At 35.1% G+C, this 14,135-nt stretch overlaps 1 protein-coding gene across 2 annotated transcripts in view; it reads left to right on the forward strand.

Annotated features, from left to right (window-relative positions):
• Positions 1-719: 719 nt before the first annotated feature.
• The window catches only part of LOC150075837 (armadillo segment polarity protein-like), a 120,442-nt gene continuing 107,026 nt past the window's right edge, over positions 720-14,135 (forward strand). For both annotated transcript variants that reach the window (XM_090388187.1, XM_090388188.1), the window contains exons 1-2: positions 720-833; positions 7,995-8,084. In XM_090388187.1, coding sequence (XP_090244313.1) covers positions 8,039-8,084 — 46 coding nt within the window. In that variant the 5' untranslated portion in view covers positions 720-833; positions 7,995-8,038. The remainder of the gene's footprint in view (positions 834-7,994; positions 8,085-14,135) is intronic.

Here is a 14,135-nt window from a genome sequence, read left to right on the forward strand (position 1 = left end):
AACAGAAGTTAAAGTAACTGGTCTGTAATTACTCGTTTCACCGTTCGATCGTCCTTTGTGAATTTGGGATACATTTTCACATCTCCAGTCCGTGAGGACCTCCCCTGAGTCCAAGGACGCTCTCATAATTATGGCTAAATTGATAGGTTATATAAATTTAAGGAGTGAACTGTACAGGCATTTGGGAGGGGAATGGTGTGATTTTATTATTATTATTTTTTTTGGCTGATGCTGCATAAACTCCTACACTTGCTTTCTTACATCACATGCCACTACTACTATTACTTCATCATCAACTTTTGCCCCTGGTATGACATACCTCGTCCAATTGCATCTATCCTTTTTTTACACAATATATTCCCCGTCTCCCTTGGCGATAGAATCACCAACAGTGGTACCAGCGCATTCCGCCTTGGAGATTGCTACTCTGTTTTCTGATGGCCAAGAGTGAGCCCTGGAGTTGAGTTGGGCAGTTCCTTATTAATTTCTCTACCCTTCACCTTTATTGAGAACCATCCCACCCTCCTCAAACCGGTGTTGATGATTTCAATCACTGTGGTTATCTCTTAGATGACATCTTTGATTGTCGTCTTAGATAATGACCTCTTTGGTTTTTTCTAATATAAATTTATCCATAAGCCCTCTATCGGGAAATTGCAGAGCTTCACATTAGTGTGTTATTCTTAGTTGCTTGGTTTTGACGTTTAGCCTTAAGTACTGTAGTGTTTATTGATGGAGTTTACAAATGTGAACTACGAATCTGTTAATTACTTGGTTTGATTGTTCCGGTTCGTTCTAATTACTCTTTATGCAGATGTGTGAACTTAAATCTGGTTAGTGTTGAAAGCTCTGGTTTGTTTGTTTGCTGTTTTTTAAACATTTCATTTACTTTCATTATTTCGGTAAGTTTATGTTTATTTAGTTCGTGTTTTGTAAGATACAGGCATCTTCAAAGGGCTTCTTCATTTGTGTCAAGTTTCTTCAAGAGCTGATAAGCTCCAATTTCAGAGCTGTCTTTTGAATGAAGTATTGATAATATTTTGAATAATTTAGAAAAACAGGCATTATTCATCCAGAATGAAAGCGGCATTGATGATGGAAATTACCTCTTTTAAATTGATATCTACACTGGTATCCTAAATAAAACACTGGTATAGCAATCCTAAATAAAAATCAATATTTCGACAATAGCAAGTCAGAAATAAATATTGTATATAAAGTAAACAACCTCAACAACTTGCTTGTTTCACTATTTTCAAGTCTGAAATATATTGTGTCTGAGATATACACCCACAGTGTATTTATTCACAGACCTGTCTCTACTCTGTGTGGAACCCAGGACAAAGTTGCAAGGTACCATCTCAGATGCATATCTACGCTTTCCTTCTCCCACCCCATGCCATGCAATTCCTGAGACAAATAAAAAAAAAAAACAGTGATAGACTTTCTGGTACCACCGGAAATTCTTATTTAGTTTGTTGCCCAGGTAAAATTCTGGACAAACCCAGATAAAATGAACTTAATCTAAATAAAAATGTGAAAACTTATGAAGGAAGGAATGTCTAGGACTAGGACTGATGGCAGTTAGAGTGAAAAAAGGAAGGCTGTTTAATTAATCTGTTAGCCTGCCATGAAGAGAAATTGTATATGTGTATTTTCTTGTGTACAACACAATAAAGATTCCTAATTAAAACAACATTTTGCTCCTACATAAGCTTATGAAATTTACCACATAAGTGCAATAGACAAGAGTACATTATACATAAATTGATGCACTGATGTTTCAAAAATTAAAATGCAAATACAGTCTGTTGTAATTATTATAGTTACCAGCTCAAAAGCATGATTTTGTATTTGTTGCTTTGGCATTATCTCTAAACAAAACAATATTCCTATGCTTTTGTATAAAATTTTGAAATTGATGTTTCAAGAATAAAATGCAAGTGCAGTCCATTGTATTTATTATAGTTACCAGCTCAAAGGCATGATTTTGTATTAGTTGCTGTATCTCCAAATAGAACAATATTCCTATGCTTCCCCCCACTTGAAAAAAAAAAAAAAAAAAAGCAAAGGCTACATCTGTTAATGTAGTGAATACATTTGTTGTAAATAGAATAAAAAAATTAATAATAATGTGGGCATTTATGAAAGGCACAAATCTTTAGAAAGATATATAAGACTGATAAATCTCAATGGTGATTAGAATAGGTGGGCTGACAGTGCAAAATTTGAGATTGGAAAAGTATTGACAGAGAAAACTATTTATGCTGCTTACAAGTGAAAATTAAATCTATGGGACTTGCAACATTCTTTTTAGAGCTTGCAGTTTATAAGCAGAACTTTCTAAAAGAAAGGAAAAAAAGGATTTATTTTCAAGAATTGACTTATTTTTTCATTAGAAATAAACAGTGCTTCCTAATGAGAGAATATTTTTATTTATTTATATTACAATGTCTAAGAGACAGCACAAGCTTAAAATTTTATTTTAGTGTGTGGTGAGAAGACTATGCAGGCTGACTTATCAATCTGATATAGAGATATTTTCCAATTTTATAGTGGTATTAGTGTTTTCGAAAATTGTCAGATGATTTTAGTGTTTTGATCTGTCTATATGCTTGTGGCATTTGTATGAAATGTCATCAAAATGAAAATTTGTACATAAATACTTTTAAATATTAATTTGTTATGATTATGACATGGTTGTCTAACATCAGAGTGAAATTATTGTCAAAAGTCAGCTTAGAATTTTTAAGAAATTGAAAAAAAAATTAAATTATTAGAAACTTGCAGAACAATTTGTAAAAATTAAAAAAAAATCTCCTGATTACTTTTTTTATATGTATAATACTGTTTTTTACATTTATTTATGTATCATTTGTTTAGGTTCAACTTTTTGAACTAAATTCTGAAGAATTTCAGCTTTTATAAGTCAGTTTCCAACTGGCTTACAAAAGCTGAAGTAAGCACTGTTTTTTAAGCCAGTTGGAAACTGGCTTATATAACAGGGGCTGGCAACAATACCTGACAATCTCAAAACAACCTCCTCTTCCAATTTCAAAAGTGATACCAATATTTTTGAGTGGTCAGGAGTGCGAGTTCAGTAGTACACTCTTTGAGTGGACCGGGGTTCAAGCCTGTGACTGCTAAATACGATTAACATTTGTATTGATTGTTTATTGTAAACTCCACTGACCTAATGGTCGTGCTGGAGTATAAACAAGAAAATTTAGAAAGTCATGACATTGCCAATTGAAGGTTAATATTCTCATAATTTTCTAATACATGTTTTGCAGCTTTGTTCAGTATGTATAGTGCTACCCTTAGTTACCATCCTTCAGTGTATAGAGCCAAGCTAGGTAAGTAGGGCAGTTCTCTGGCAAGGCTGTCCCAGAGCTGCCCGAGCTTTCTGGTGAGAGTCTCCCCTCCTCACCAAAAAAACAAACAGACAAAAAAAATCAGATTTTTTTTATTAATCTTTAGAAAAGGAGGCAACCACCAGTTAAAACAGAAATAGGGGATGAGTCCTCTTCGATAGGAATAAAAGAGCAAAGTCATAGGGCTCATCACTTTGCCCTTTTATTTGGAAAAATCATCTGATTTCAAAAACAGCATTAAAAGTAGAGATTGTCATAAAGAATGAGTTTACAGATCAGCTGAACCTTGCTATTTGAAGGGTATAATTTATATTCTAGTTACCGACAAATTGAATAAAAAAGTGAATAATGAATTTTTCCTGAATGTTCTGTTGTATTTGACAATGATATTCAGAAAAGTAATCTTGATAATCACTTCCATGTCTCTGCTAGCAGAGACAAGGAGGTGATTATATAAGGCAATGGTCAGACCACACCTTGAGTACTGTGACAGGTCTGGAGGCCTCATTTTAGGAAGGATGTAGAGTTGCTAGAACGAGTACAGAGAAGGGCAACAAGATTGGTGAGAGGAACAAAGGGGTTCTCTTATGAGTTTTCTTACCAAGACGCTTAAATTCTGCAAGTTGCAGCATCTGGAGACTAGGCACCTGTGAGGTGATCTGATTGAGGTGTATAAGGCCTTGAATAGCTTGAGCAGGCTCAATGCTGATGGGATACTTCTGTTTGCTCAGATTAAGAACCTGAGAGGGCATATATTCAAATTGAGGAAAGAGAGTTGTGGAATTGATGTGCAGAAATTTGCCTTTAGCCAGCAAGTAGTTGATTGCTAGAACAAACTGACATCTGTTGTTGTGGAAGTTGATGGCTTAAATAAATTTAAGGCTAAACTAGACAAACATTTGGAGTGACTGGATGGGTGAAATGGGAAGGGTTTTTTTTTTGGCTGATGCTCTATAAGCTTGCTTTTTTTGTACTATATGCCTAAACTAATACTAACTGTTCAGCTCACAGTATGCAGCTTAACTTGATGGCAACAGCCATAGTATTTCTTTCCAGTAACATGACCTCATAGTTTCAGCCATTTGATCACACAACCATTTCTTTTAAACCTAAATTCAATTATTGCCATGACCTGATTAATCAGCCTCTCATAGTTAAGGAGAACAATTATGACACAAAGATTTATCAACTTTATTCTGCTTAGATGGTTTCTACAATTTTAGAATGATTTCATAACTATGACCATTGCTTAGTTTTGGAATCATACAAGTTTTTCTCTGGAACTGATTGAAGAAAAGCAAAACACTGCTTCCAAATCCAGAGAGATTGATGATAACAGTGATACATTTAATGTTTTACTTGATGATGCTGCAGCTGACTTATGTAAAATTACCTCCAGGGTTTCCAGTAATGTATTGGCTCTGTGGAAAATATCATACAAAAAAATCACACATGCACAAGATTTCTGCCAAATGCTGTTGTCACCTTCCTATAATCTTCAAATGCAGCAACTTCATTGTGCAGAGTAACTTTTGACCATTTGCTGCAATGACCAGAATGACTTTTTTTCTAATTGGTGACTATGGATGTGACCTAAATTCCCCATAATTAAATAGCTTTATGCAGAAGCATTCTCAGTGAAGAAGGCAAGGAGGTAGGTATTTGTCGGAAAGGTTTTGCTATCAGTCTTCTGGGACCAGAATTGTGATCCTCACTGGTTATTTTCAAAGACACTCATGATTAAGTCATATTATTTGAACCTTCTGTCCCAGTTGGGTGCAGCTATCAGGAAAAAATGAGTGCACTTGCACATAATTCATATACTGCCATATGGATGGTAAGCCAATATGGTTTTGAAATTTTGCTGTATCTGTTTTTCTTTTCCACTACTTCACATTTCTTTCCCTTTTTTTTTTTTTTTTTTCATTTCTGAAGTTCTTTTTTTTTTTTTTTTTTTTTTTTATGGCAAGTATTTTCCTGTTGATGATTTAGTGGTTTATGAGACAGAAAGGTGTCCTCCAAAAGTGGCCCCACGAAGTGTATCCAGCAGGGCAGAAATACCCCCCCCCCCACACACACACTTTGTCATTATGTAGTAGTAGTAGTGGCATGTGATGCAAAAAAGCAAATGTATGAGCTTATGCAGCATCAGCCAAAAAAAAAAAAAAAAAAAAAATCACACCATTCCCTCCAAATGCCTGTCCAGTTCCTCCTTAAATTTATTCAACCGATCAACTTCCACAACGACAGATGGAAGTTTGTTCCAGCAATTAAACACCCGCTGGCTAAAGGCAAATTTCCGCACATCTATTCTACATCTGTCTTTTCTTAATTTGAATTTATGCCCCCTTAGGTTCGTAATCTGAACAAGTGGAAGGATCCCAGCAGAATTCAGCGTGCTCAACCCATTCAAGGCCTTATATACCTCAATCATATCACCGCGCAGGTGCCTAGTCTCCAGCCACTGCAATTTGCAGAACTTAAGCCTCTCTTGGTAAGAGGATCCCTTCATTCCCCTCACCAATCTTGTTGCTCTGTACACGCTCAAGTAAATCTACATCCTTCCTAAAATGAGGCCTCCAGACCTGTACGCAGTACTCAAGGCGTGGCCTGACCATTGCCTTATAAAGAGGGATAATCACCTCCTTTTCCCTGCTAGCAAAATTCCTATATATCATTGACAAAACCCCATGACCTGCCCTGGCAGCCTGTCTGCATTGCTCAGAAAACTTCATATCTGCCTGCACAATTACTCCCAGGTCTTTTTCATTTTCTACCACCTTAAGTGTAGTACCACACAGTTGGTACGTTTCTCTGGGGTTACTTCTACCCATATGCAGTACTTTGCATTTGTCAAGGTTAAACTTCAGTTGCCACTTCTTAGCCCATCTGCCCAAATTATCCAGATCCTGTTGCAGTAGCACACTTTCCATTACTGTCATTAACAACCCTGCCAACCTTTGTATCATCTGCAAACTTCGACATTAAGCCTGATATACCTTCATCAATATCATTGATAAATATACAAAACAACAGTGTACCTAACACCGAACCCTGTGGGACTCCACTAATAACATTAGTCCAAGAAGAGCAGCACCCATTGATTACCACCCTCTGTCTTCTCGCACTTAACCATCCTTTTATCCATTGTAGCAACTTACCCTTAATACCATTCTGCTCCAATTTGTACAATAGTCTTCCATGTGCAACAGTGTCAAAAGCTTTCCTGAAATCCAAATATATGATATCAAAATTATTTTTTGCATCCAGTTCCTTTGTAACCACATCATAATAGCCTATCAAATTTGTCAGACAAGACTTTCCCTTAACAAACCCATGCTGTGTCTGAATTATTGCTGCAGTCTTGTCTAGATGATCCTGCAATGCATCTTTAACCAGAAAAGTCTCAATAAACATCCTTGATTTCAACCTTCCTTCAGATTTTACTCAAATGTGGATCTTTGCTGACTTGTCATCTTGGTCTTTTTCAATGATAGCTCTGCAAAAATAAAATACTGTACAGTACTTATATTCATGATGGTAGTAATTATCATTATTTTTTAAATGATAACTTGAATGATTAAACAGGCTGATTTTTATTTTTGCAGAAGTTCATAACATGGCCATTTATGAATATTTCTAATTAAAATTAATTTTGTCTGATAAAAAGATACTGTAATAATATTATTTTCAAGAAATTTTATTAAATGACAAGAAGTAAGCAAGCAAATTTTTTTGTCCTTTATGTATAATTTGATACATTACATAACAGGGTGAATAAAGCTGTAAATTTCTTCAAAACTTCTCTTTTACTCAGTTGTATTATCATAGAACTAACCTACCACAAGAAAGGCTAAATTGAAACAATAAGTACAATTTTCTCTTTTTGTAAATCAGAACCTTGAGAATGGAAAATTGACTCTCTCCGAACAGTGAGGATCTTAGTATTAGTTGACAGCTCAAAGGCATTCATTTGATCTGGTGGGGGACTTAAAATTACTGAATGAAAGATTAGCTGTTTTTTTACAAAGGTCTGAGCATCTATTAGTCATTTTGCTAATTGCTTTAGATCAATGCAGTGGATATGGTTACATGTTAAGCACTTTCTCATTGTATTTTTTAGTAATCACTTCCTTACCTGTAGATTCTTAAAAAGGTGAATGAAAGTTCGTTTTTTTTTTTTTTTTTTTTTGAACGGCACTGAAGGTCTCACCAGTTTTGGCCACTTTTGTGTTCATTCTTAGGCAGTAAACATCTTAGAACCCAGGGTGTTTTTACACCTCCAGACACCTCTTGATTATTTAAATAATTTGTATTTTCATTTGGTTGGTCTTATTTATTAAATTCAGCTCCTTTAATCAAAAATTAATAGTCAGTGTTAAAGTGTCAGGACAATTTAAAGCTAAACAGACAGTTTGTTTTATGATGAAAAACATATGGGAACTAAAACCAAAATGGATACCATTGTTTTAATGTACAAATAAAAAAATATCAGGTTATTAAAGAATGATTGAACATGTCCATGATTAGCATTAGTTGCTCACTTTTGGTATTGGTTGTATATGTGACCTATACAGAGACCTGTATTTGCAATTTTTTAATAATTATTTTTATTTTTAGATTAGCAAGGTCAACTGCATAAAGAAGCAGAACAAATCACCAAAATGAGTTATCAGATGCATTCACCTGGGCCAGCAGTAACACGTCCAAGTAAATGCCTTTTGTATTTTCCTTTTATTTATATTTTAAATTTATTCTGCATATTACTGTCTTTTCTTTTCATTTAATATCTAATTGCTTATAACCAAGTTGTTGTATAGTCTTCTGTGTTCTACATTTGTAATTTCTTCTTCATATTACCATCATTATTATTGTGTATGTGTGTAACCAAGTTATTGTAAATTTTTTCCATTAAATATTAGTAAATTTCAGTAATATGCATATTTGATTACTGAAATAGAAAACAAAAGTTAACATAATAAAAGAAAAATCCAGGTTATGTTAATTTTTCATACTAAGGCTGTTCATTAATACCATAAACAGGCTCAGCATTTTGCCATAATAAACAGTACTTACTGTAGGTGAAATATAATATCATTTATTGTAATGTGATGCACCTCCTCAAAATAACCATTTTGGTGCTTAAAAGACTAGGCACCCTATCAATATAGCACTTAGCAACTCAGCAGTGATTTAACTGACAAGTTGAGTTACCAAAAGGTGTTAATCAGTTTGATACAGGCATGCTATAGTCAGTGCAACTTATGTGCCACTAAACCCGCACGCACGCACGCACACACACACACACACACACACACACACACACACACACACACACACACACACACACACACACACACACACACACACACACACACGCGCGCGCACACACACACACAATTTGATATAATGAGTTAAGATGAACTTTTTTTTTTTTTTAAACTATGGATACATAGGGTGTTGTAATATATTTTTTTTCTTTGCCTGTAAACATAATAAATATATAATGAAGCTAAATATTTAAGCTACATAGTACACTGATGTGCAAAACTTAAGGACTAACACTATTTCTAAAGGTTACAGCCACAAAATCTTTAGTTAAGGTACTCTTTACTGAAGAGAGTAGGTTCAGTCTCAGCAGCGATTCTGGATGTCAGCTAATCTGGCAAGAGGTTGGCACATGGTATCACCCTGCAAGCATCACCGAAAGGGATCGATATGGCAGTCGATAAAACACCTCATTCTCAATCAAGAACGAGGTGGTTTCGTCTGGGGAGGCATTATCTTGGATGGACATGCACAACTGCAGATACTGGAAGGCAGTACTAACTGGTGCACGATACTGTACTGAGGTAATCTTTCCCCATGTGTGTCTGTTCCGAGATGCCATTGGCCCCTAGTTCGTGTTTATGGATGATAACACCACACCCCATCGCACTGCAGCTGTTGATATGCTTTTGGAAAGTGAGGACATTGTTCGTATGTATTGAGGCATATGGGGGCGCTCTGGGGAGAAACCTAGTGGCACTTCCACATCCACCAGAAAATATTCACTAGCTGAAGATGCTGCTGACAGAGGAATGGATGATATTACCACAAGAACTTATCGACAGCATTGTTCTAGGTATGGCGGTGCAAAGCCTGCATGGACATTAGGAGTGGCCACATCTCCTACTGAGAACCACCTCTTCCCTTTGTCCCATCTTTGGCAGTGATGCATCTGTATCATGGCAGCCAGTGCTATGTTGCCATTTTTGAATAAAGTCCCTCTGTACCGTTTTGTTTCCGTTGTTATGTCGGTATTGTTTCCTTCATCATTTCTGTACCTCACAAGGTTCCTTTGGTATGCTTTTCCCATATCCAGGCCACTCATATGAGAAGCTACAGGTGAAAATCTGACTGGTCCTTAAATTTTGCACACCAGTGTATATACATATTCGAAGAAAGACTTTGAATATGTGGGTTGCAGAGTTTGGAAACTAGACACCTTAGAAGAGATTTGATTGAGGTGTTTACGGCTCTGAGAGGCATCAGTAAAATGAATGAGGACGAAATTTTCAAGATTATAAATGATGCTAGAACTAGGGGACATAAATTCAAGTTACGGGGAGAAATGTTTAGATTGGACTGCAGGAAGTTTTATTTTAGCCAGCGAGTTATAAATTACTGGAATAAGTTGCCTTCATGGGTGGTAGAGGCCGACAGTTTGGGGAAATTCAAAGGTCATCTGGATAGTACCTTCGGGTAAGGGAAGCGCATAGGATGATAGGTTTAATTTCCTTTTTTTTTTAGTAATTATTATTATCTATTTATTTTATTTATTTATTTATTTTTTTGTTTTTATCATTGTTTTGTTCGGATATTTTTTTTTTTTGGCTGGTGCAGTATAAGCCATAGGCTTTCTTGCACCGTGCGGCCATTACTAATACTAATACTATACACCCATATTTGATATCACCATATTTATCCACTTCATTTTTCCATTTCTTTTAATGATTTTTCCAAACTTTCTTTATATTCAGATTACCTACTTCCACATTAGGTCAAGTTTATTCTAGCAATCAATTATTCTCCAGTGGCTGAATGAAAATTACCATACATCTGTTCTGCAACTTTTTTTTTTTCCAATTTAAATTTATGTTCCTTTGTATATACATCATCTGAGAAACAGTAAATATTCCATTAACATTTAGTCAACTCATTTAAAGTTTCTTGGTTTCCAGAGATAGCAGTTAATGGGGTCAGTTTATTTCTTAGATCTCAGAATATCCTTTTGTTTCCTCAACTTCACAATAAATCCATATTTGATTACTGAAATAGGATACATAATAAATGACAAGTCCAGGTGATATTAAATTTTCATGTTGTGAGAAATTAATACCACTTAGACTTGTCAGCTTGTTGCTGCTGTTCTCTGTACCCTTTCAAATAGATCTGTGTCCTTCCTAAAATGAGGGTTCCAAACCTGTATGCAGTATTTCAAATGCAGCCTGACCATTGCATTATACAACAGGATAATTGCCTTTGTCCATGCTAGCAAAGTTACTGCATGTCATTGATAACCCTATCATCTCTTCTAGCAGCCTGTTTGCAGTACTAGGTGAATCAGACTGTACAGTTCTCACTAGTCTTTTTTCCCCTTATCAACTACCTTGAGTTTGGTGTTACCCAAATGGTATGTTATTCCAGGATTACTGCTACCCAAATCAGTACCTTCTTTCATTAATGTTAAACCTCAGTTGCCATTTTTCAGATCTTCTAGATCATCTTTCTTTCAGTTCATCTAGATCTTCTTAAAGTGGCATATCCTGATTATTTGATTAACCACCATGCCCACCTTTGTATAATCATCACAAGCGGGCAGCAAACGTGAGGTATTTAGGTAAGAATAACATTATTCAGTATTATTAAAAACTATTAAAAATGGTTAGGGGTTCAACACTAATTACTGTGCTATCCATTCATCAATTAGTCCACGAAGACCAGTAGTCATTTATAATTACTCTTTCACCCCTCTAAGCACCCCCTCTATCTATAGCAGTAACTTGCCCCTAATGTAATATTACTCCAATTTATACATTTGTACATATGGTATAGTATATTATATGATGTCAGAATTATTCTTTGCATCTTGTTCCTTTATGGTGATTCATCTTGGTATTGCACACCCTTCTTTCCCAGGTTGAACCATCCAATGATATTGAATAATTATGGTTATAAACATCTACAGGAGACCTCATCTAATTTAGACTTTAGATGACAAATCCAGTGTTTGACTTTTGTACTGAAATTCTGGCTAAAGAAGTAAGTTGATTTAATTAATTGTGATTCTTAATGACATTATAATTTACACTTCTGTGCTGGTGTAATCCTTAGCCTTTGTTGGTGTAATCCTTAGCCCTTTTTGGTGTAATCCTTAGCCTTAACCAGTAGTGCCAGTGTTTTTTGAGGATAGGATCACATGTGCACTTAATATTTAATTGAAATTATTTATCAATATTTAATAAAAAGGAATCAAATCTTAAAAATTGACAAGGAATAATTAAAAATTGTTCAGCTTTTTTGCTGCCGCTTTTATTTTCAATATATTATGAACACAACTGTGAAAAATCCATTTCTTATATTAAAAATATAATTAAAATTTTTTTTTTTTTGGAAATAAGACACCCACTGTAGAGCTTTAGACATTTTTCATCACCTCTCACCTTTGAATATTATTTCCCTTATTATCTTGACTGACAGTGAGCAGAATGTCAATCTAAAAACTTGTGCTTCAACAATTGGCCAATCAGATTCTTCCATGATGTGAAGCCACAGTGTGTAACAATTGGGTGTGCTGTTATAAAATGTAAAAGAGCATGTGCTTCAATAATTGCACATGAGCGGAGATGTCACTAATTTACAATTTTTGTTTTTCAGCACATGCATATGATTATTCATAATAGGTTTAATTTGATCATGTATTTTTCCAGTTTTTGCAATAACAAAGATATCCTGAATTTTCAATGGAGAAATCAGAGAAAACACTTTTGTTGAAAGGTATGTTAAAGCAATGAAAAGCACTGGTTAAAAACTGGTGCTTTTTGTGTTTTAACATGTTTTTTTAAGTTCATGTTTAACATGTTTTTAATAACATTAATTGTTTAACTAAAATCTGTGTTAAGGAGGGCTTGCTCCTTAATGAGTTTAAATTGTATATTTTTTATTTCTTTTAATAAAATTGTATTGAATAATATGAAGTGATACGATACAGGTCATCGAAAAGGTGTCCGTGATTTCATGATAAAATAACAACGCAAATACTTACATCAATCAATCAATTGATTTATTTGTTAATATCTACAGGAATATCTCAAGTTTTACTTCATACCTTAGTATGTTTCAATATGAGCACTGTTTGTTGCTCGGCAAACATCCAAGCGGTAGTTGATCTCTGTTCATGTTAACTCAATCATTTCCGGCGTAACGGTTGCTATTGCAGCTGTGATTCTCTCTCTCTCTCTCTCTCTCTCTCTCTCTCTCTCTCTCTCTCTCTCTCTCTCTCTCTCTCTCTCTCTCTCTCTCTCTCTCTCTCTCTCTCTCTCTCTCAAATGGCGCAGATCGCGAATCTTTTCTGCATAGACTATGTTCTTTAGGTAACCCCACAAGAAAAAGTCCAATGGTGTCAGGTCAGAACTTCTTGGTGGCCAACTTACTGATACTGACTGAGGCACTGTACGTAGTTAGTCATTCTGCGCACACTCACAGTGCAGCCAAGGTCATTGTTGGGGTGTCAAATAAAACTTAGTGAGTTACCACACTGTTTGCTGCTACCATCACAGCAATTGATCAAATATTTCCGAAGATAATTAAAAGGGAAATCGTGGACGCCTTTTTTGATGACCCTGTATAGTGTAGTGTAGTTTAGTAAATTAATAAGAGGAATTTACCTCAATATAGTACGTGGAACACTTCCGTATGAGACCCTCCAGAAATTAGAACGGAAAAAACGAAAAAATCGACAACTTGCCGGTACATTAAAGTAAAATATAAATAATTAAAGTAAAATATAAATAATTAAATAATCAATTTAACACAATTCAAAATCAATTCAAAACAATTAAAATTCAAATTAACGCAATTAAAAGAATTAACGAAAATATTCAAAACGATTTTCCTTCCTGAAGCTGACAATGCTTTTCGACCGACTGTCGTGATCACAGGAATGAAAATTACCGAATCAGGCTAAACCTGCAACTTAAATAGTGATTATATGTCTTCGCGCATGCGCGTAAAGGTCCACGCATCGGAGATCAAATATGGCCGCCGAACATTAACAGAATTCTCGTGTAATTTAATTTCAACGGTTTCTGCAATTAATAGTCGCGTATAATTACGTTGAACATTAAGTATTTTGGCCTCGTTAAATAAAAAAGTATGTTTTTCGTTAATGGCATGAAAGGCTAATTCTGACGCTGCTGACCGAGAAGCACGAACTGAGGCTTCGTGTTGATTTACACGAATATTAAGAGAAAACCGCGTCGAACCCTGGTAAGACGAGTCGCAATCACTGCAAGAAATGTTGTATACTAGATCATTAATTTGTGTTGCGAACGCGGAAAGAACCGAGCGATTGTTCAGTATAGTGTGTAACTTCCATATAGGCCTAGCTATAATTTTAAATTCGGTATCTTTAAAGAATCTGTTAAGTTGTTTGTGCCACTGTTCAACATATGGGACAGAAATAAAGTATTTTTTGATATTACTATTGCTGATTGGTGT

The sequence above is a fragment of the Mastigoproctus giganteus genome, chromosome 13 (assembly GCF_048544385.1).
Source record: "Mastigoproctus giganteus isolate SK-2022 chromosome 13, ASM4854438v1, whole genome shotgun sequence".
NCBI classification, from domain to species: domain Eukaryota; kingdom Metazoa; phylum Arthropoda; class Arachnida; order Uropygi; family Thelyphonidae; genus Mastigoproctus; species Mastigoproctus giganteus.